The sequence below is a fragment of the Mus caroli genome, unplaced genomic scaffold (assembly GCF_978045245.1).
Source record: "Mus caroli unplaced genomic scaffold, Mus_caroli_1 scaffold_8, whole genome shotgun sequence".
Classification (NCBI taxonomy): domain Eukaryota; kingdom Metazoa; phylum Chordata; class Mammalia; order Rodentia; family Muridae; genus Mus; species Mus caroli.
The window spans coordinates 45155135-45178534 of record NW_028227263.1 but is presented as its reverse complement, the minus strand read 5'-3'; the positions used below and the strand labels follow the sequence as shown (position 1 = coordinate 45178534).

Here is a 23400-nt window from a genome sequence, read left to right as displayed (position 1 = left end):
GCCAGGTTCAAGAGGGAAAAGCTTTCCTCCAGAGTCTTGTGTGTGAGGAGTGACCTCTGAATGCAGCAACTGAAGCTCCCTCCTCCCAGATGTTTACAGCCTCAGCCTGACTGCTGTTTACAAGACTAGCCCCTCCCCACATCCAGTCCCTAAAAAACACACTGAGGTTCTGAGTTGCCTACAGTAGCAAGTAGTAGTACCCCATCTGACGCCTGCTTTACTGTGTGTTGTCTGTGCGTCCTTTCTTCATTCCCTCACCATCCCTAGTCAGGGTTCCAGGACCCAAGACAGTAGGGTCTCAGCAGTCTACTATAAGGCTTTTGATCTGTGTTGAAGAGGAATAAAAATATAGGAAGGCAAAGTATTAATTATTTATAATCAATTATCAGTGCAAATCAAGGTTTTTCTTATAATATAACCAAAAGACACAGTTTGGAATATGGTTGATATAAACTATAGTTATTTTGTAATAATAAAAGGGAAAAAGAAGCAATGTTTTCTTTAGTAGTGCACACACACTTTTTTTTTTTAAGTTTAGGACCTTCCACATCGTACAGTCTGTGGACCCACGTCGTACAGTCAGTTGCTTCTCTTTTGCTGTAATACTGTCAGGCTTTTCAGTCATGAGGGCTAATGTGGATTCACCCATAGTTTTAAACCTGTAAATTCTGATCCAGTACATTACTTATCAAACAGTTATTTTCTGAACATTGTCAGTATTTCAGGCTCCATGTTTGACCTTCAAGATTCAATGCTAAACAGACTGACATGGCCCTTCCTGTTCATAGAGTTCAATAACCAAAAGAAAGACAGGCAAGTGTCAGAAGCACAAGATAAAGCCATGAGGTAAAAAGACAAGAACCATCCAGAGTTCAAGAGAAGCCCTTAAGGCTGAATGATAATGAGCAAGGCAGGGAGAGAGGATGAGGAAAGGGCCTGTGTGTGAGCTCAGAGGCAAGAGAAGTGCTGGTAGAGCTCAGAGACACTTAGTTTAGGGAAAGTGTTGCAGGGAAGGGAAATGGCAAACAGGTGAGCAAGGGGTCAGACAGAAGCCATGTCCAAACTATTTGGTCAGTGGTAAAGTTCAAAACAAACAAAACCTATCCTGAACATACTGCCTGGCCAGGGAAGAGTGTTGAATAGTCAGTCATATACGATACAAGTCAGAGGGATATCTTCCCCAATGCAGTGCAAAGTGGGATGTCAGGACCAGGCATGGTTACATATACCTTTTATCTGAGCACTCCAGAGACAGAGTCAGGCAGATCTCTGTGAATTTGAGGCTAGCCTGGTATTCATAGTGAGATTCAGACCACCCAGGGCTATGTAATACTATCTTGAAAGGAAATGGTTGGCAGAAATAACTGGAATAGGAAATTGCTAAGAAATAACAAAAGTACTTGGTAGGTTAGCAGTATAGCTCTGTGTTAGAGTGTACACTTTGCATGTGTGAAGTGCAAAGGTTTGATCACTAGCACTGCTGGTTAACTGTTAAAAGGCTTTGATTTCTTTCCTTTCTTCCCTGTTTTCTGGTACTCATACTCAGATAGCTAGTATAATGTCTAAGTACAGTTGACACTCAATAGCAATATCATTCAGACTACATAGGAATATAGTTCACCGTTCATGATACCTATATTATCATGTCTTGTATATAGGTAAAATGAGCTATTTCTTCCAAACAAGATTATTAGGGTGAGCTGCTAAGAATATTTCTAAGTCAAAAACTTCGTATCAGAAAACATGTCTCTTTTTAAAACAAATTCATGAAAATCATGATTTAAGGTAGAAATTTTAATTCCATCTCAACACACTACAGTGTCCGAAATGTTCATAACTATTTGAAGATTGTATTTAAGACATTTCTAGTATAGGGGAATGCCAGGGCCAGGAAGTTGGAGTGGGTGGGTTGGGGAGCCGGGGAAGGGGGGAAGATAGGAGATTTTTGGAGAGGAAACTAGGAAAGGGGATAAGATTTGAAATGTAAATAAAGAAAATATCTAATAAAAAATTTTAAAATATATTTAAGGCATTTATTTGCACTACCTAGGTTTCTAGTACTCAGTGGTGCCATCTAGCGGTGAAAGAAGATTCAGCAATATTACTCTGCTTCGGGGACAAGTTTTGTTTTGTTTCAAGTCAGTTTTATATTAAAAGTTTGATGTAATAGCCAGGCACAAAGTACAAAAATAACTATTGTAAAATTTATATACATGATTATTATAAATAACATACTAACATACAAGGAATAAAAGAAAGAAGAACAATGTTAGATGACATCATAATTTAGCCCTGTCTGTCCTAGAACTCAATCTGTAGGCCAGGCTGGCTTTGAACTCAGAGATCCCTGCCTCTTCCTGAGATTAAAGTGCTGGGATTAATGATGTATCCCACCACCACTTGGTTTAAAACACATTTTTCAAAAGATACTTGAGAAAGTGAAAAGAGCAGCCCATAAAATGAGAGGAAATATTTCCAAATTATTTATCTTGCAAAACACTAGTATATATAATACATAAAGAGTTATTGCCACTTGAAATCAGAAATAGACCCCAACTGAGAAGCATGAAACAGAGGCTGGAGATGTAGCTCAGTTAGTGAACTATTTGGCCAGCATGCAAAAATCTCTGGGTTCAGTTTCTATTACTGTATAAACCAGGTGTGGCAGCACACACCTGGAATCTCAGATGGAAACTAAAGGGTCAAAGGCTAAGGGTGGGCCAGTGAGATGGCTAAGTGTGCAGAGGCACTTGTGTGTAGGCCTAACAATCTGAGTTGGATCCCCAGATTCTGCCGCACAGCGGGGAAAAAATCAGAATTGTACTCTGACTGCCACATATGCACCATGATGCATGTATGTCTTCTGTAAGTAAATATTTTTCTTTGAAAGTTGGAAGTACTTTTAGTTGTATTACAAGTTCAAGTGGTACTACAGGAGACCCTGCCCCCCCCAAAAAAAAAAAGTCAAATGTTTGAATTAGATAATTTGCCATAGAAAATAGATCAGTATATAGCAAAACATGTAAGGGACTCACAAACAAGTAACTCCAGTCTAAGGAGATATGATGTTCTCTTCTGACTGCCATGAACACTATACACCGTATACATTCAGGCAAACACGCATACACATAAAATAATAAAATATCAACAATAATACCAATAAAGAGCACAAAGAATAACACACACACACAACACACACAAATAAGTGGTGGCAAGGACACAGAGAATCTCCATGAATTGTTGGTTGATAGGGTGCAGCACTCTGGAAAACAAAGTTGCCATATGGCCAAAGGCAGTTCTACTCCTGTGTGTCTCCCCAGGGAACTAGAAGCAGGTGCCAACTCTAAAATAAAGGTAGAAGTGAAACATTTTATTTGGAAGTAACAAAAAATAATACTACAATCCAGAACACATGCACACACGCTGAAATGACCTCTAGAATGTCTAGGAAACAAAGGAAGGTTTGGCAGCTTTGTTGAGACAAAGAAATGTACTCAAGCCATTATGAAAGAAAGCTCATTGGCACTTTGTGTGTTTGAGAGAACTGGGGAGCTCTCACTGAGGAGCAGCAACAGTCACTGTGCAAAACTAGCTCCGTGACAGTTTTGTTAATTGATGAGAAGAGAAAAATGTAGATTTTTAAAAGATAAGGCTGCTGTTTTGATAGTTTGGAATGGCAGGAAAGTTTTTAGAATGTTTATTGAGACCTGAGTGTTTTACCTTTGACCTCTCTAAGATGTGTCTGACTGGAATGTATTCTATGTAGACAAACACGTGGGCATAAATGTTCATGACATTTTATGTTTTCTCAGATTGCTCTGTAGCAAATATATACTATATCCTAATCCTACCACTAATGGAGGAGATTTGTGTTTATTGTATATGTGTTCCAGGCTCTGTGCCTGGATTCTTTCTTTCTGATGGTCCCTGTAAGATTCCTACATCTAATTGTCATGAAGTATCTACAGAAGCAGATAAGCAAAGATCAGAAACTAGATGTTTTTGTCTCTAAAATATTCTGTTTTTTTCCTAAGCTTTAGCAATATTAGATTTTTCCCTTTGTTGGTTGCTATTCATTAGAAATTCAGCACTTCCCTAGTAACTGCTCACTGTTCACACGCTCTTATGTAATGCTCTATGCCTTTTGTCAGTTTATTAATAGGTTTTGAAATTGAACATTTCTACAATTTTAAAGACAAAGGAATTGTGTGCCAAAGCTCTATCATAATTTTTGGCTTCTATAATATTCCTCTCTTTCAGGCTCTTGATGGAAACGTGTATGACCACCTCAAGGATTATTTAATAGCCTTCAGCCGGACCGAGCTAGAAACTTGCCAAGCTATACAGAATACATTCCAGTTTTTACTAGAAAACTCCAGCAAGGTAATGTGTCTTTAATGCAACGAGTAGTATTGCCATTTTGAAATCTAAAGCTCTTTCCTGAAGATACTAATAATAGTAGAAACATGTTTTAAAGGATGTAGTTCTGAAAAAAAAAAATTCTCCTTAACGCAGTGAGAGAATGGGTCACTTTCTGGATGAGTTGAATGAAAGGGGGGACATGAGGCACAGGCTAACTTAGCCATCAGTCTGTGGCCATACATGTGCCTTTGAGAAGAATCAGTGAAGAATGGCCTGCTCACAGAAACTTCAAATCCATTCAACTTAGTCATTAAAGAGAACAAGGTCATCTATCAATGTAGACAGTAAGAAAAATGAGCACAGGGAATGTAGCATGTGATAATTAATTTAAAAATAAATTCTACAATGCCTTGGAGTTTAGTTTTTTACAAATTAAACTCACTTTCTATATGCTGTCATCCTTTGGTAATGATCTTTTTAAACTATTGATCTATTAACTTTGCCACCATGCCACACTGAATATACAAAGAAAATAAATATGATTATCTTTTCTCAGAATCAGGTAAATTATGTTTATTTTTAAGGGTGGTGAATATTTGCTTTAGGGGATAAATTATGTAAATGTTACTTTTCTTTCTGGAAAATGTATTATGAATATTTCCTGACTGTATACATTTTAAAATGTATACATTCTATCTAGATCTACTACTTTTAAGACCTAACTTAATCCTTTCCTTTCCTTCCCTTAATCCTTCCCCTCCTTCCTCCCTCCCTCCCTCCTTTCCTTCTTCCCTTCCTCCCTCCCTTCCTCCCTCCCTTCCTTCCTTCCTTCCTTCCTTCCTTCCTTCCTTCCTTCCTTTCTTTCTTCCATCCATCCATCCATGAAGGAGACTGAGAACTGAGTAATGTCTTTAGAAACTGTTTAGGAATCAGGGTATCCATTTTCACAAGACAAGAATGAGAAAAGCACACAGATTCTTTATCCTAAACACTTCCCAATGCAAGTATTCTTGTTTCAGTGTACCTGAACTCCTGATTCTATGGTAGAAACACATTAACAGGGGGCTGGAAAGGAGCTCAGCAGTTAAGAGTACTTATTGCTCTTTCACGGGGTCCAGGTTCAGATCCAGCACCCATGTGGTGGATGGCTTATAGCCAACTATCACTCCAGGTCAAAGGGATCTGACACCCTCTTTGACCTCCATGGGTACTAGACATGCACATGTTGCACATAACACATACATACAGGCAAAACACCCAACCTTGTAAAATCAATCAATCTACATTACAAATTTAAAGAAGGAAAAGTACTTAAGATGCCAAGTTCCCAGAACCCATAAAAGATGTAAAAACATTGATGTGTAGAAAGGATGGATGAGTAGATGAATATGTTTTTGAAAAAAAAAAAGAATAAAAAATTTAATCTTGGAATTGTGGTAATAAGTATACAGGTGTTCATAGTAGATATCTTTTTAGTCTATTGATTGATTGATTCACTCATTCGTTCAATCATTCCTTTGTTTTTGAGACAGAGTCTCACAGTGTAGCTCTGATAGGCCTAGGACTCAATATATAAACCAGACTGCCCTTGAACTCACAGAGAGATCTACCTGCTTCTGCCTCCAAAGTGCTGGGATTAAAGGTGTGCTCTACTACACTTAGCCAGTTCTTTTAATTTTAATATATGTGTTTGAAATCATAAGGTAATATTGGAGTAAAATGTCTATAAAACCTTACTGATTTTGTTCCTTCTGCATAATAGTGGTTTTTGACTACTGTAAATAAAAATTAGAGCTTAATGGTCAATTCGGGTTTTCTGAAAATTTTTTCATCTTTTGCTGTATTTTAGTAAATCCTGGCAGTTTTCATTTTCCTATAGAGTTGTCCACTCACCAGGTAGGGTGGTGCCCATCTTTTAAGAGCCTGTGTGTCTCTAAGGCCATTTTCCTTGTTGCTGTGCTTACACTTTATTTTTGGTGACACTTAGCAGTCAGTTTTATTAATTTTGACAGAAATACTTTTTGTTTTGTTTTTCAGTGATCTGTTTCCTCAATTATTACCTTATCTAAAGTATTTCTTTCTATATTCTTAAGTGTTCTTGCTTTTTCTTGAAAAACTTATTTTTCTTATTTTCTTTTTTTTTTAATATTTTTATTAGGTATTTTCCTCATTTACATTTCCAATGCTATCCCAAAAGTCCCCCATACCCTCCCACCCACTCCCCTACCCACCCACTCCCACTTTTTGGTCCTGGCGTTCCCCTGTACTGGGGCATATAAAGTTTGCAAGTCCAATGGGCCTCTCTTTCCAAGTGATGGCCGACTAGGCCATCTTTTGATACATATGCAGCTAGAGTCAAGAGCTCCGGGGTACTGGTTAGTTCATAATGTTGTTCCACCTATAGGGTTGCAGATCCCTTTAGGTCCTTGGGTACTTTCTCTAGCTCCTCCATTGGGGGCCCTGTGATCCATCCAATGGCTGACTGTGAGCATCCACTTCTGTGTTTGCTAGGCCCCGGCATAGTCTCACAAGAGACAGCTATATCTGGGTCCTTTCAGCAAAATCTTGTTAGTGTGTGCAATGGGGTCAGCGTTTGGAAGCTGATTATGGGATGGATCCCCGGATATGGCAGTCTCTAGATGGTCCATCCTTTCGTCACAGCTCCAAACTTTGTCTCTGTAACTCCTTCCATGGGTGTTTTGTTCCCAATTCTAAGAAGGGGCAAAGTGTCCACACTTTGGTCTTCATTCTTCTTGACTTTCATGCGTTTAGCAAATTGTATCTTATATCTTGGGTATCCTAAGTTTCTGGGCTAATATCCACTTATCAGTAAGTACATATTGTGTGAGTTCCTTTGTGATTGTGTTACCTCACTCCGGATGATATCCTCCAGGTCCATCCATTTGCCTAGGAATTTCATAAATTCATTCTTTTTAATAGCTGAGTAGTACTCCATTGTGTAAATATACCACATTTTCTGTATCCATTCCTCTGTTGAGGGGCATCTGGGTTCTTTCCAGCTTCTGGCTATTATAAATAAGGCTGCTATGAACATAGTGGAGCATATGTCCTTCTTACCGATTGGGTCATCTTCTGGATATATGCCCAGCAGAGGTATTGCGGGATCCTCCGGTAGAAACAGAAGGTACTCTACCCAACTCATTCTATGAAGCCACAATTACTCTGATACCTAAACCACAAAAAGACCCAACAAAGATAGAGAACTTCAGATCAATTTCCCTTATGAATATCGATGCAAAAATCCTCAATAAAGTTCTCGCTAACCGAATCCAAGAACACATCAAAACAATCATCCATCCTGACCAAGTAGGTTTCATCCCAGGGATGCAGGGATGGTTCAATATACGGAAATCCATCAACGTAATCCACTATATAAACAAACTCAAAGACAAAAACCACATGATCATCTAGTTAGATGCGGAGAAAGCATTTGACAAAATCCAACACCCATTCATGATAAAAGTCTTGGAAAGATTAGGAATTCAATGCCCATACCTAACCATGATAAAAGCAAACTACAGCAAACCAGTAGCCAACACCAAAGTAAATGGTGAGAAGCTGGAAGCAATCCCACTAAATTTTTCTTATTTTCAATCAATTAAATACAAACACACACACCCTACTCCTACTATAATCTGATATGAGAAACTTTTATTCTTATTTCTCCACCTTCTCCCTGAATTTTGCATTTAGTGGGAATGTGGCAGGATGATGTTTTTCATTTCCAGCTTTACTGGAAACTGTAATCTGCTTTTATTCTAATTTTGTCAGGTTATCTTTTGGCAGGATTCTTTGAAATTTCTTTACTTTTTTTTTTTCAAGAAAATCTCACTATTTTTAGTTTATAAAACATGTAGGCCCCTTGGTCTTGCAAGCTTTATATGCCTCAGTACAAGGGAATACCAGGGCGAAGAAGTGGGAGTGGGGGGGATAGGATAGTGGGAGGGTAAGGGTATGGGGGACTTTTGGGATAACATTTGAAATGTAAATGAAGAAAATACCCAATAAAAACAAACAAACAAACAAACAAAACATGTAGGCATCCGGAATGGGGACAATGACTATACTGTAAAAAAACAAAAGTAATAAAAAAATATGTAGGCATGAAAACTGGCTAATAATTGTGTGTGTATTTGATTTTCTGGGTATTCTTGGTGTATTTTACATTATAAATCCCATATTTGTTTTATGGAAAAGAAGATAGACTGAGCCTGAGATTGCACCTCTCTCCTCTTCTCTCTGTCACACAATGCTTCCATTACTGTACTGTTACTCTACTGTGGTATTTAATCTCTTTTTCTTATATTATTGTTACTGAAATGAATTAAGAATTTATGAGCTACTTTGGATACAAAGAGATAAGCTCTTATTTTTCACTTTCGCTCAGGAGCCTCTCTCTCCCTGGGGGTGAGGTGTAAATGAGATGCTCTTATGTCAAGACTGGAAGTGATAGGAATAAAAATTCAATATGAATGATGTAGCTTGGAGATGTGCCCTGTTGTTGTAAGCGAGAAGAGCTCACACCTACAAGTTTTATACCATGTGTTTTTCTGTTACAGACAGCTCGTTATGCTGTTCTGTTACGGTTCAGAAGGCAGCCCAGAGATTGCTAACTGAATGGAATGTTTAAAAATCTTGACTTTTTAAATCTACACTATTATTTGTTTGGGTAGAAATCTGTTTTTCCCACTTGCTAACAACGTAGCATAGTCCCAGGTTGCTGTAAGGGTAATTCATGCAGACACTACATATATAAATGTTTAAGAGCTCTCTATAGCTTTCATCCTGTAAATGGAAACAGCTGACCCTAGGAGCTTCTATTAAATTTTAATTATTTATGAAGCTTGCTCTTCTCCTTAATATTTTATGAAATGCTTTGTATAAGTAACTGAAGCAGATGTTGCCAGGGATATTTTTTCTAGAATGGTAGCTCCAAAAGCAGCTCTACTGTCCTGTATAGTATGTTTCTACGTGCCTGCTCTCTGCCTACAAAAGATAACACTACCAATTAGTAATGTAGCTCATTGAATAAACAGGTCATAACTTGACAATTTTATCCTGTATTTCTTTGGAAACTGTCCATTGATATATATACATACATGTCTATATCTCTATCTCTATCTCTATCTATCTATCTATCTATCTATATATATATATATATATATATATCATCTTGAAAACTAACCAGAAAAGTGAATTTAATCAAGTAAAGAACAAAATTATGATCATTACAGTGGATATGAAAAGCTGGCTGTGGTGGCATACATCTTTTATCACAGGACTCAGGAGACAGGCAGAGGCAGGTGGATCCCTGTGAGATTGAGGCCAGCCTGGCTTACATAGCTAGTTCCAGAATAGCCAGAGCTATATAACAGTGAGACTTTGTCTCAAAACAAACAAATAAAAAACAATGGATATGAGAAAGGACATTTTACAAATTTTAATACTCTTGTGGTCAAAGCAAGAACTCAGCAAACTAGAAATAAATGGGAACTTGTAGAACACAATACCATTTGTGACAAGCCAACAGTTAATTCCATGCTCCATAGTGAGATACTGCATGTTTACCAAGATCAAGAACTACCCTCATGACTATACTGCACTGCTATACTCAAGGCCCTTACTTAAACAATTAGGTTAAAAAGAGAAGAATAAAAATTATTGCTAGTTGGAAATGGTATAATTCTCTATATAGCCATAAAACCAATATAAAAACTACTGAAGTAATCCAGATAAAAAAGTAATTTGGCAAAGTTACTCTAGAAACAAGATTAAACCATAATAACCAGTTGTGTGTCTATACTCTTAGCAATTAATGATTTGAAAATAAAATTAGGAAGAGTCTGCAGATGGAACCGGAGCTGACCACGGGGAGAAGAGCGGTGTGGGATCCCCAGACTCCGGGGCTGCACACGCTGAAGAGGAGCTCGTTCCCGAGCCGGAGCAGGACTTCAGAGGGGACTCGGTGGCACCTCTAGACCTCGGGAAAGGGACTCCTCCTGGGGACCGAAGCCTCCCTTACTCTGCTTTCCCAGAATCCCTGTACGGAGACCCCGGTGAATGAGGAGCAGGAGGGGACCCGCCATGACTCCTCGGGCTCAGCCATGGGTGACCCCGGAACCGAGAACATCGCACCGTGTGCCCTCCTTTACAGTGTAATCAGGACGAAGACTCCTTGACTTTGCTCATCCAAGTGCCTGGGATTCTGCTGCGAACTCTTCACGGAGATCTAAGCCCCGTCAGTTATGAATTGTGCTTCTCCACACTAAGACTCGGGTTATTCCTGCATTTTGCAGTTTGCTCCAAGAGAGTAAGTTGAGTACCAGAGAACCCGAGACTAGCATTTTTTTAAATAATGCAGTCATAGTACTGGCAAAATCTTCAGAGAGCCACGGACTATGGCGAGAATGGTATTGTGGCTTGAACAAGGATTCTTTGGAGGAAAGATTGTTTATCAATGAAGAAAATGTTAATGGGTTTCTTGAAGAGGTCCTTTGCTCCCCATTGAAGCAGGCAAGGTCTCTGGCCCCACCGTTGATGTTGATTGAGGTTCTTCAGGTCACTGGTGAGCAGGTTCAGATCCATGCAAAGTTGCAGGAATGTAGTGATCCTGCTGGGCTTCAAGGAAAGGGAATAGGAGTCAGAGAAGGCTATCCTCTGAGTGAAGCAGAAGCCGCTGACCAGTCCGCCACCTCTCCAGCTGCTTCTGATTCAGCTGCGGCAGTCGAAGCACTAAAAATAAACACTTATGGTTCAGCTGTGGACCTGCAACACAGCTGTCCTGTTCCTCATGTACTGTCTGGAAAACCGCTGCAACCAGAGGCAAAGATGGATCCTGAGTTTATAACAGAAAGCAGTACTACCTACTCGACTGAGGAAAAGGAAAATATAAGAGAGCCAGTAATAACTAAGGGGAAAAAAATAGATGGAGATCACCCATCTTCATTATTACTGAACAAAACTGTGGTTCAAAACATACCTGACTTTGACACTATCAAAGAGACGAGTATGCAGGATGGTAGTGTGCGGGTTATTAGAGACCACACGACTCACTGTGCATTCAGCTTTCAGAATCCCTTGCTATATGATTTAGACTGATGTATGTAATTTTGAAATTTAAAAATTGAGTAAAAAAAATTGGGACCTAAGACAGGTTCTTTTGTGTTTTTAAATTGATGTAAAACCAAACATTTACAGTTGATTTTGGTGAGGAAGCTGGCCACAATCCCAATGCCTACCACTGGGAACCTGATGGTCAGTCAGTTTAGGTCAGGCTCAGCTATATAATGAATTAGGGGCCAGCCTAGGCTACATGAGACCATGTCTTTTTAAAAACAAAAACCCCTGGAGATACTTTTCTTGAATAGTTTCCTTAATAAGAGAAAATATTTGTGATTTTTCTCAAAGTATTCTTTCTTTGTTTTTTGTTGTTTTGTTTTTGTTTTTTGTTTTTGAGACAGGGTTTTTCTGTGTAGCCTTGGCTGTGCTGGAACTCACTCTGTAGACCAGGCTGGTCTCGAACTCAGAAATCTGCCTGCCTCTGCCTCCCAAGTGCTGAGATTAAAGGCCAAAGTATTCTTACAAAACATTTATTTGGGGTCAAGGAGATGTGGAGACGTGGGTCATCACATGCATATGGAAGGCAGAAGACAGTGTGTCTCTGAGATTAAACCCAGGTCATCAGCCTTGGTGGGAAGCCATGTGTCTGGCCCCTTAGTTTGTGAGACCTAGGTTGGTTCTGTATTCGCTATGTAGCATGGCCTACCCTCAAAGTCTTCCTGCCTGAGTTTCTGAGGCTGGGACTAAGGCATGCATCAGCATGCTGGGTTAAAGACACTTAGTTGTACTATAAGTATATCCTGGGTTTGTGTTCAACTTGGTTTTTATATTAAAGTTTCAAAATTAAAAAAAAAAGAGAAAATAAAATTAAATCAGTTCCAAGTACAGTAGTATCCAAAGAATAAGATACCTAAGAATAAATTCAACCAAAGAATTTCATACTGAAAATTTCAAAATATTGCAAAAGAGGATCTAAATAAATAGAAATAATAAACATTCATAAATTGGAAGGTTTCATATTACTGACTTTATAGTATCATGCAAAGTAACCTACAGATTTAATATAATCCCTATCAAAACTCCAATAGCCATTTCTATTATAGAAGTGAAAAAGACAAACCTCAAGTTTATATGGAACTGTGAAAAACCATAAATAGCTGGACTAATATTGAAAAGGAAAAACCAAACTTGGAGAACTCATAGTTCCAACTTATGAAGCTTAATATAAAAAAAAAAAAATCACAGAAATCAAGACAGTGTGGTGTGTACATTAGGAGAGACATAAATGACCAAAGAAATAAAGTTTGAGCCTTGAAATACACCTGCACTTAAATAGGCAACTGAGTTCAACAGATGTACCCTTAATATTTTTTATTGAATATTTTCTTTATTTACATTTCAAATGTTATCCCCATTCTTGGTTTCCCCTCCGAAAAACCCCTCTCCCACCCACTCCCCCATCCCCTGCTCTCTAACCCACCCACTCCCATTTTCTGGCTCTGGCATTCCCCTACATTGGAGCATATAGCCTTCCCAGGACCAAGGGCCTCTCCTCCCACTGATGTCCAACTAGGCCATCCTCTGCTACATATGCAGCTGGAGCCATGAGTCCCACCATGTGTACTCTTTGGTTGGTGGTTTAGTCCCTGGGTGCTCTGAGGGTACCGGTTAGTTCATATTATTGTTCCTCCTATGGGGCTGCAAACCGCTTCAACTCCTTAGGTCCTTTCTCTAGTTCTTTCATTGGGTACCCTGTGCTCTGTACAATGGATGGCTTTGAGCATCCACTTCTGTATTTGTCAGGCACTGGCAGAGCCTCTCAAAAGACAGCTATATCAAGTTCCTGTCAGCAAGCACTTGTTGGCATCCACAATAGTGTCTGGGTTTGGTGATTGTATATGGGATGGATCCCCAGGTAGGGCAGACTCTGGATGGTCCTTCCTTCAGTCTCTACTCCACACTTTGTCTCTGTAACTCCTTCCATGGGTGTTTTGTTCCCACTTCTAAGAAGGATTGAAGTATACACACTTTGGTCTTCCTTCTTCTTGAGTTTCATGTGGTTTGTGAATTGTATCTTGGGTATTCTGAGCTTCTGGGCTAATATCCACTTACCAGTGAGTGCATATCATGTGTGTTCTTTTGTGATTGGGTTACCTCACTCAGGATGATATCCTCCAGATCCATCCATTTGTCTAAGAATTTCATGAATTCATTGTTTTTAATAGCTGAGTAGTACTCCATTGTGTAATGTACCACATTTTCTGTATCCATTCCTCTGTTGAGGGACATCTGGGTTCTTTCCAGCTTCTGGCTATTATAAAATAAGGCTGCTATGAACATAGTGGAGCATGTGTCCTTATTACATTTTGGACCATCTTCTGGGTATATGCCCAGGAATGGGCCCAGATTTTTTGACAAAATACTAAAACCATTCAGAGGAAGAAAGAATGTCTTTGAGCAGGTGGTACTGGTCAAAGTATTGCTGGGTCCTCAGGTAGTACTACTATGTCCAGTTTTCTGAGGAACCGCCAGACTGATTTCCAGAGTGGTTGTACCATCTTTAATCCCACCAGCAATGGAGGAGTGCTCCTCTTTCTCTACATCCTTGCCAGCATCTGCTGTCACCTAAGTTTTTGATCTTAACCATTCTGATTGGTGTGAGGTGCAATCTCAGGGTTGTTTTGATTTACATTTCCCTGATGATTAAGGATGTTGAACTTTTTTTTTTTTTTTTTTTTTGTGTGTGTGTGTGCTTCTCAGCCATTCGGTATTCCTCAGTTGATAATTTTTTGTTTAGCTCTGAACCCCATTTTTAATAGGGTTATTTGGTTCTCTTGAGTCTAACTTTGTGAGTTCTTTGTATATATTGAGTATTAGCCCTCTATCAGATATAGGATTGGTAAAGATCTTTTCCCAATCTGTTGGTTGCCTTCTTGTCTTATTGACAGTGTCTGTTGCCTTACAGAAGCTTTGCAGTTTCATGAGGTCCCGTTTGTTGAGTCTTGATCTTACAGCACAAAGCATTGGTATTCTGTTCAGGATTTTTTTTCACCTATGCCCATATGTTCGAGGCTCTTCCCCACTTTCTCCTCTATAAGTTTCAGTGCCTCTGGTTTTGTGTGAAGTTCCTTGATCCACTTGGACTTGAGCTTTGTACAAGGAGGTAAGAATGGATCAATTTTCATTCTTCTACATGATGACCACCAATTAAGCCAGCACCATTTGTTGAAAATGCTGTCTTTTTTCCACTGGGTGGTTTTAGTTCCTTTGTCAAAAATCAAGTGACCATAGGTGTGTGGGTTCATTTCTGGGTCTTCAATTCTATTCCATTGATCTACCTGCCTGTCACTATACCAATACCATGCAGTTTTTATCACTATTGCTCTGTACAACAGCTTGAGGTCAGGGATGGTGATTCCACCAGAAGTTCTTTTATTGTTGAGAATAGTTTCCGCCATTCTGAGTTTTTTTGTTATTCCAGATGAATTTGGAAATTGTTCTTTCTAAATCTATGAAGAATTGAGTTGGAATTTTGATGAGGATTGCATGGAATCTGTAGATTGCTTATAGCAGGATAGCCATTTTGACTATATTAATCCTGCCAATCTATGAGCATGGGAGATCTTTCCATCTTCTGAGATCTTTTTCAATTTCTTTCTTCAGAGACTTGAAGTTCTTATCATACAGATCTTTCACTTGCTTAGAGTCACACCAAGATATTTTATATTATTTGTGACTATTGTGAAGGGTGTTGTTTTCCTAATTTCTTTCTCAGCCTGTTTATTCTTTGTGTGAAGGAAGGCCACTGATTAGTTTGAGTTAATTTTATATCCAGCTACTTTGATGAAGTTGTTTAGCAGGTTTAGGAGTTCTCTGGTGGAATTTTTGGAGTCACTTAAGTATAGTATCATATCATCTGCAAATAGTGATATTTTGACTTCTTTTCCAATTTGTATACCTTTGATCTCCTTTTGTTGTCAAATTGCTCTGGCTAGGACTTCAAGTACTACATTGAATAGGTAAGGAGAGTGGGCAGCCTTGTCTAGTCCCTGATTTTAGTGGGATTGCTTCAAGTTTCTCTCCATTTAGTTTGATATTGGCTACTGGTTTGCTGTATATTGCTTTTACTTTGTTTAGGTATGGGCCTTGAATTCCTGATCTTTCCAAGACTTTTATCATGAATGGGTGTTGGATTTTGTCAAATGCTTTCTCAGCATCTAATGAGATGATCATATATTTTTTTGAGTTTGTTTATATAGTGGATTACATTGATGGATTTCTGTATATTGATGCCTACTTGATTATGATGGATGACCATTTTGATGTGTTCTTGGATTTGGTTTGTGAGGATTTTATTGAGTATTTTTGCATCGATATTCATAAGGGAAATTGGTCTGAAGTTCTCTATCTTTGTTGGGTCTTTGTGGTTTAGGTATCAGAGTAATTGTGGCTTCATAGAACGAATTGGGTAGAGTAACTTCTGTTTCTATTTTGTGGAATAGTTTGAGAAGTATTGGAATACCCTTACTATTAAGTGGCAAGGATTTGATCTTCACAAAGGACACTGAGATAAATGTATAACCATATGCAATAGAGTGGAGTTGCACCTCTGCCCAGTTTTTAATGATATCTGATGCACAGCAAATAAAGGATGAGTGAAGGGCATACAGTGGCTAAGTAGAACTCAGAGCATGTTCAGTTAAATACTGTTCACGCCTAGCCTTTCTCAAGGTACATCACGCAGTAAGTTGGCTTTCAGACTCAAGAGGCCCATGAACCATATACACATTAAAAAAAAAATCTTTTCTTAGAAGAAGAGGCGGGCTAGGAGAAACCAAGAGGGACTCTGTGCTTCCAACTCCACCATCCCCTGCCTCACTGCCCACAGTAAGGTTTTATATAGTAGCTATCTTCTTATCATCCTAAAATATTGCATAGTATTTGTCTGGTATCCTAATCCAGAATAGTGTCTAGTACTTTAAATTTAGAAAAACCTTCTTGAGAGTGTACCTTCCTGAGAAAAATTAGACACAGTAAGAATTAAACAAAAAGTAAAATGTGTAACAATTTTATTTCTTTTTGACCATATAGTATTGGAATATTTCTTATTTGTTTTGTTTAAAAAATAACAGAGGGGCTAGAGAGATGGCTCAGTGGTTAGGAGCAAGTAGTGATTTTGTAGAGGACTTGAGATGGGTTCTCAGTACCCATCTCAGGCTGCCTATAATGCCAGTTCTAGGGTGTCTGACACCTTTAGCCTCCATGGGAACCTGCATTCACAGGTACACAAACCCATATACATACATTCACATGTACATATAATTAAAAATAAAACAAATTATTGTTTGTTTATTTTAAAGAAAATAATTCCAGATATGGTGATACATGGCTTTAATTCCAGCACTTGGAAGACAGACACAGGTGAATCTCTGTGAGTTCAAGGTCAGCCTGGTCTACATTGTACATTCCAGGGTAGCCAGAGCTCCATAGTAAGACTCTGTATCAAAAATAAGTAAATGAGGACACATGCTCCACTATGTTCATAGCAGCCTTATTTATAATAGCCAGAAGCTGGAAAGAACCCAGATCTCCTCAACAGAGGAATGGATACAGAAATTATGGTACATTTACACAATGGAGTCCTACTCAGCTATTAAAAAGAATGAATTTATGAAATTCCTAGCCAAATGGATGGACCTGGAGGATATCATCCTGAGTGAGGTAACACAATCACAAAGGAACTCACACAATATGTACTCACTGATAAGTGGATATTAGCCCAGAAACTTAGGATACCCAAGATATAAGATACAATTTGCTAAACGCATGAAAGTCAAGAAGAATGAAGACCAAAGTGTGGACACTTTGCCCCTTCTTAGAATTGGGAACAAAACACCCATGGAAGGAGTTACAGAGACAAAGTTTGGAGCTGTGACGAAAGGATGGACCATCTAGAGCCTGCCATATCCAGGGTTCCATCCCATAATCAGCTTCCAAATGCTGACACCATTGCATATACTAGCAAGATTTTGCTGAAAGGACCCAGATATAGCTGTCTCTTGTGAGACTATGCAGGGGCCTAGCAAACACAGAAGTGGATGCTCACAGTCAGCCATTGGATGGATCACAGGGCCCCCAATGGAGAAGCTAGAGAAAGTACCCAAGGAGATGAAGGGATCTGCAACCCTATAGGTGGAACAACATTATGAACTAACCAGTACCCCGGAGCTCTTGACTCTAGCTGCATATGTATCAAAAGATGGCCTAGTCGGCCATCACTGGAAAGAGAGGCCCATTGGACTTGCAAACTTTATATGCCCCAGTACAGGGGAACGCCAGGACCAAAAAAGTGGGAGTGGGTGGGTAGGGGAGTGGGTGGGAGGGTATGGGGGACTTTTGGGATAGCATTGGAAATGTAAATGAGGAAAATACCTAATAAAAAGTATTAAAAAAATAAGTAAATGAAAAAATAGATGAATAAATATACTTTAAACATTTTAAAATTTATCATTATTTGGTATGATGTGTGTTTGTGTGCACACATATATATGATGGGAGGCATGCTATAGCATACTTGTAGAGGTCAAAGGACAAGCCTGTGGGGTTGGTTCTCCCTTTACACCTTTACCCGGGTTCTGGTGATTGAATTCAAGCCACCAGGCCTGTACAGGAAGTGCTCTTTACCCAGTGTGCCATCTGGCCAACCCCTAAACTCTAAACTTTAGAATATAATTACTGGACATTTTAACTTGACTTAAGACTTACAGGTTCCTGTTTTGTCTTTAGGTGGTACGGGACTATAACCTTCAGCTGTTTCTACAAGAGAATGCTGTATTTCACAAGCCTCAGCCCTTCCAGTTCCAGCCTTGTGACAGTGATACTGTAAGGGAATTCTCATCTTCATTTTACTCGTTTGTGCTTGAATAAGCTGCAGATGCTGAGTGTGTCTCATTAACTTTATAACAGCTGTGAAGGCACAGAGAAGTCACATCCTTTCTTAGTGTGGCTTGCTTCCCCAGTGTCTTTGTGCTAAATAACTCTCCACTCTGTAAGTCAAGTTACTGGAAATCTAAAAACAACCAGAAAAGAAAATGTATTTGGTAGATTTTTTTCAAGTACAAATTATGTTCTCTGGGCATGAAATTCTTTATACTATATCCTTCAAACCAACTAGTGGCTAAATTTTAACCAGAATAGAATTAATAAATGGAATGATAAATATGTGTGTGAAAATATTTTGGTTGGTTTTATATAAATTATAGATCTTTGTCAGCTTCCTCCATATTTTAAATTGTTAAAACTATCAATGTTAAGCCCCAATGAGCAATTTTACAATAACAGACGGTCATAATTTTCTGAGTTTATTAGAAATGTTTATAATTATTTGACTTTTGAAAAGAAAAAATATTACTTTGACAATAAAAATATAAAATTTAATAGTACAAAAGGATAAGACATGTATGAACATATCTAGCATATTCTCTTAAAGTAGGTAAGTTAAGACAAAAGCAAAGTATATTTGTAAGTCTTAAATTCAGAGTCAATACCTAGAGAGCTTGTATATAATTCAAGAGTTTAATAGATATATGTTTGACTTTTTTTTCTTCATTTTCTTCTAAAATAAGGTCTCAGCTTTGTAGCACTGACTGTCCTTAAATTCACAGAAATCTTTGACTCTGCCTTTCAAATGCTGGGATTACAGTTTTTCTCCCCTTACATTCTAAGTAGCTTTGTGTTGCATGTTATATGGAAGAAATTGAGGAAATCCTTATTTTTCTTTACATAATAATCTTTTTCTTTATAGTAATGCTCTCCTTTTAAATTTTTACTCATTTTTATTTTTTGTCAGTGTTGGGGATAAAGCCTAAGACCTCGCACATGCTTGGTAGCTGCTCTGTTGCTAAGCTACCTCCCTAGTTTTTTCTCCCTTTAAAAGCACTCAACTTTGCTTAATGACTCAGTGACATTTTCTTAGAGTTTGACTTTTCTGAAGCCTAGAATGAATAAGCAGAAAGTTAGAAGATACAGGATATGATTTTATGTGGTGGCTCATTCCTGTAATTCCAGCAGTTGGAAGGCTAAGGCAGGAGAATTGCCTCAGAGTTTAAGAGTCTAAGGTAACATCAATAAGATGTAGCTTTTAAAAGAAAAAGAAGACACATAATATAAATAAGTTTATCAGGTTTGACAAACTTAAAATTCTGACCAATTTGAGATATTTTTTTCTTTGACCATTTGCCATCAGAAAGTTAGAATAATAATGACTCTTATCTCACTTTTCCAAAGCTCAGCTGTAGCCCTGAGACCTCTCTTTGTTTCTAGGTACTGTGCTAATGTTCTTAGCTGTTATGTCCCTGTTTGCCTTAAAATTCTAACTCTTTGCTGTTTTCTGTCCTTGTGCAATCTTTACTGGGCAGAGTTTAAAAGCCGCCCAACTGGTGGATATTGAGCTCTCCCCTGTCAGTGCTCTGAGAATGACGATAGCTGAGGTATACGGGGCGTATGGGGCAGGGTGGAAGGGTGGAATGTGGGCTTGCATGTCACTGAAGGGTGGGACCTGACGTTGGAGTAAAAGTCATATAGATGGCTAACAGGCCCTTTAGTGAACCAATCATGGCTTTCAGTTTTTACCTTATAAACTAGAAAGTTGTCTTTATTGTTTGTAACCAAGATAATGAGGTGCTCATTCATCATCCTCTCTAGAGCACCTTAACTTCCCTCAGTAGGGGGACATTGAGCTAATCCTGCCTTTATTGAAAGAAAACTAGAGCCTAAGAAGTCAAGAAACTTGACCAGAGTCCTGCTGTGAATGAATGGCACATAGCTGTCGTGATGGCAATATTTATATTCTTTCTGATATACATCTGCTCTTTTGAAAAGTAATGGTCAGTGCTTATGGAAGAATTTTTTTAATAATGGAAGAAGTTAAATTCAATTTTATAAAAATCATTCTAGATTGTTAACTGTAAAATATATGTGTGTGAGCTTTTACCTTCATACCTGTCTGTGCACTTTGTGTGTGCCTAGTACCTGCAGAAGCCAGAAGAGGACGCTGAGACCCTTAGATCTAGAGTTATAGATGTCTGTAGTCACTATGTGAGTGCTGGGAACTGAACTCAGGTCCTCTGTAAGAGCAGCCAGTACTCCTAACCGCTGCTCCATCTCTTCAGTCCTTGGGTGCAATTTTTTCCTATTCACCTGCCTCAACCTTTTTTCCTCTCCATATAATCTAGTATTCTTTGCAAGGATAGAGCCAGTATTTAATGTCTTCCTTTTAGAGTTGGTAGGCCTAAACCTACTGTGGAGCAAAGAGTCCAAGTCAGAGCTGTTATCTCACTCAGCCTGTGAGGTGAGCTTCGGCCATGCAGAAGGACTAATTACCTCTGTCCTCAGTCTATATTGCATCTAAAAGCATCTGTCCTCATCTTGTATTGAAGCATATGTCATTTCAGCAAACACTGAATCCCTACTCTCTATGTAGGTTACTCTGCTGTATGCTAAACTACAGACCATGGACTAGAGGAGCTCACTAGCATGGTCACAGATAAGAATAAGGTTTTAAGTGTATATGGTGGCATTTTCTTCTTCATATCCAGTAACTGATATAATCAATAAATACTGATGTGGTATGATTTTATTAAAATGGGTTTGTTGAGGCATACTTCTATGATATAATTTACTCAGTTCAAGTACACTCAATAATTTCTGTGTGTTTATAGAGTTATTTAAGCACCATCATAAGTAAATCATAAAACACTTACATGACCATGAGAAGATCCCCTCATTTTCATTCCCATCCTCTGCCACAGGCAACTTAGACTGTCTGTCTCTGTAATTTGCCTTTTCTAGGCATTTCACTAAATTAAATCATGCAGTATATGTAGTGTTGTTTCTTTCATTTAACATGTCTTTCAGATTAATCCATGTTGTTGAATGTACCTGTATTTTTAAATTTCTGAGTAATATTTCATTATATGAATATTCCGTATGTTGTTTATTATTTGGTGGACATTTAGGTTGTTTTTTCACCTTGGCTCTTACCTGGCTTGGAAGATGGCTAAGTCAGTAAAGTGCTTGTCTTGTAAGTGTGATGGTCTGACTTTAATACCCAGTTTCCATGTTTGTTTGTTTTTTTTAAATTAGGCTTGGTGGTGTGCTTAGTAATCCCCAGCGAGGTGCATACCAGTTCATTGTCTGGTGCCAAATGGTAAATCCTAAAAATGTACATATAAGTAACATACAGACTGAGCACATAACATTTAGGAATGTGTATGTACATATATGCGTGCAATAATAATCAAAGACGAGAACATGAACTTGACTGGGAGTAGAGATGGGTATATGGGAAGGTTTGGAGGAAGGAAAGGGAAAGGAGAAATGCTGTAATTATAATTTGAAAAAAACTCAATGCTGTGCCTGGTGAGTCTCTGTAACTGGAATGCTAGTCAGCCTAGCCTGCTTGGTGAGCTCCAGGCTAGTGAGAGACGTATCTCAGGAAAAGGTGGGCAGCACCTGAGGAATGATGCTCACGATGGCGTCTGGCCTACAGATACACACATGCACGGACAGGGGAGGGTGATGGGGAGATAATGCTACCACAATTATTTCTTTATAGTAATATGCCTAGGGTTACTGGGTCAAAGTTTATGTTTAAATCATTTTTAGAAAGATGCTGAGCTGTTTGCCAAAGTATCTGCACCATTATTTTGTTTCCGCCAGTCTTATATGAAGGTTCTCGTTTCTCCATATCATACAAATATCTGTGTTGTCTCTCTATTTTTGTTGTTTATTTCACAAGGCTAGAGGTCAAACCAAAGGCTTTATGCATACTAAAGAAGCATTCTGCTGCTGAGCTACACACTGGCCCATATCCTTGGTTTTAACCATCCTTGTGGTTATGAAACAGTGTTTTATGGCAGTTTTGGTTTGTATTTACGTGATAGCCAGCTGTTGAGTGTTTTGATGAACTTACCAGATCTTCATATATCTTCTTTTGATAAAATATATATTTAAAGCTTTTATCCATTATAAATTCTTATTTTGTTCTTAGGTTATTTTTCTTCTTATAGATTCTTTGTTTTGAGCAATTTTTTTTTAATGTTTATGAGGTCAAAGGACAAGTTTTGAGTTAATTTTCTCCTCCTTCTCTGTGGGTCCCAGGGGTCAAACTCAGATCACCCGGCTTGATGGCAAGTTCCCTTACCCTGAACTCTCCCAGGCCCTAGTTATGGATTAACTCTTGATGATGAACTAAAGTTTATCCTGCAGATATCAGGAAACACTATAACTGCAATTGAAAGATAATAAAAATTAACGGCTGGCATTCTTTGAACATTACTTCATGCTAGACATTTTTCTAGTTCTATAACTTATTAACTTATTTAATCTTTATGACAACTCTATTTTAGATGTAATTTTGATTCCTTGCTTTGAAGTTGAGGAAGTTTGTTTAAAGTCACTCAGCAAGTGCTGGAGCTGACCGAGTTTGAAAGTGAGTGATCTAGTCCTAAAATGGCAAGTAGCCCTTTGGTGATGAAAGAGAAGTTTAAAAATACCATTTTATAACCAGGATTTTTGTTGGGTGTCTTATGTATTATAGTAGATAGAGAACTTTAGGATTTGTTCAGATATGATAATAATATCATATCCATTACAGAGGCAGGATAGTATTGGTAATGGACTGCTGGACAGGTGATGACAGGCCCAGCTGGATTCTCTCAGGAGAGAAAACAATAAGTGTATAATGTTCTGATCCTTGATGCAGATCAGAATGCCTGTCTCCACCCTGGGCCAGAGATATTCCATTCTTTTGATAAGGGAACTTTACAGTGGTTCTCAACCTGTGTGTTGAGCTGACTCCCTGGGGGCCTCAATGATCTTTTCACAGGGGTTGCTTAAAACCATCAGAAAACAGATACTTATATTATAATTCATAACAGTAGCAAAAATCACAGTTAT

The 23400-nt window shown here is 38.5% G+C and overlaps 1 protein-coding gene and 1 pseudogene across 2 annotated transcripts in view; both read left to right on the top strand.

Moving 5' to 3' along the window:
* The window catches only part of Fchsd2 (FCH and double SH3 domains 2), a 186127-nt gene that overhangs the window by 123796 nt on the left and 38931 nt on the right, over positions 1–23400 (top strand). The window contains exons 9-11 of one of the 2 annotated variants that reach the window (XM_021167292.3): positions 4261–4383; positions 18229–18324; positions 19860–19931. In XM_021167292.3, coding sequence (XP_021022951.1) covers positions 4261–4383; positions 18229–18324; positions 19860–19931 — 291 coding nt within the window. The remainder of the gene's footprint in view (positions 1–4260; positions 4384–18228; positions 18325–19859; positions 19932–23400) is intronic. The other variant, XM_021167291.3, reaches the window with a different exon arrangement.
* LOC147002924 (protein kintoun pseudogene) lies at positions 4901–11847 on the top strand (annotated as a pseudogene).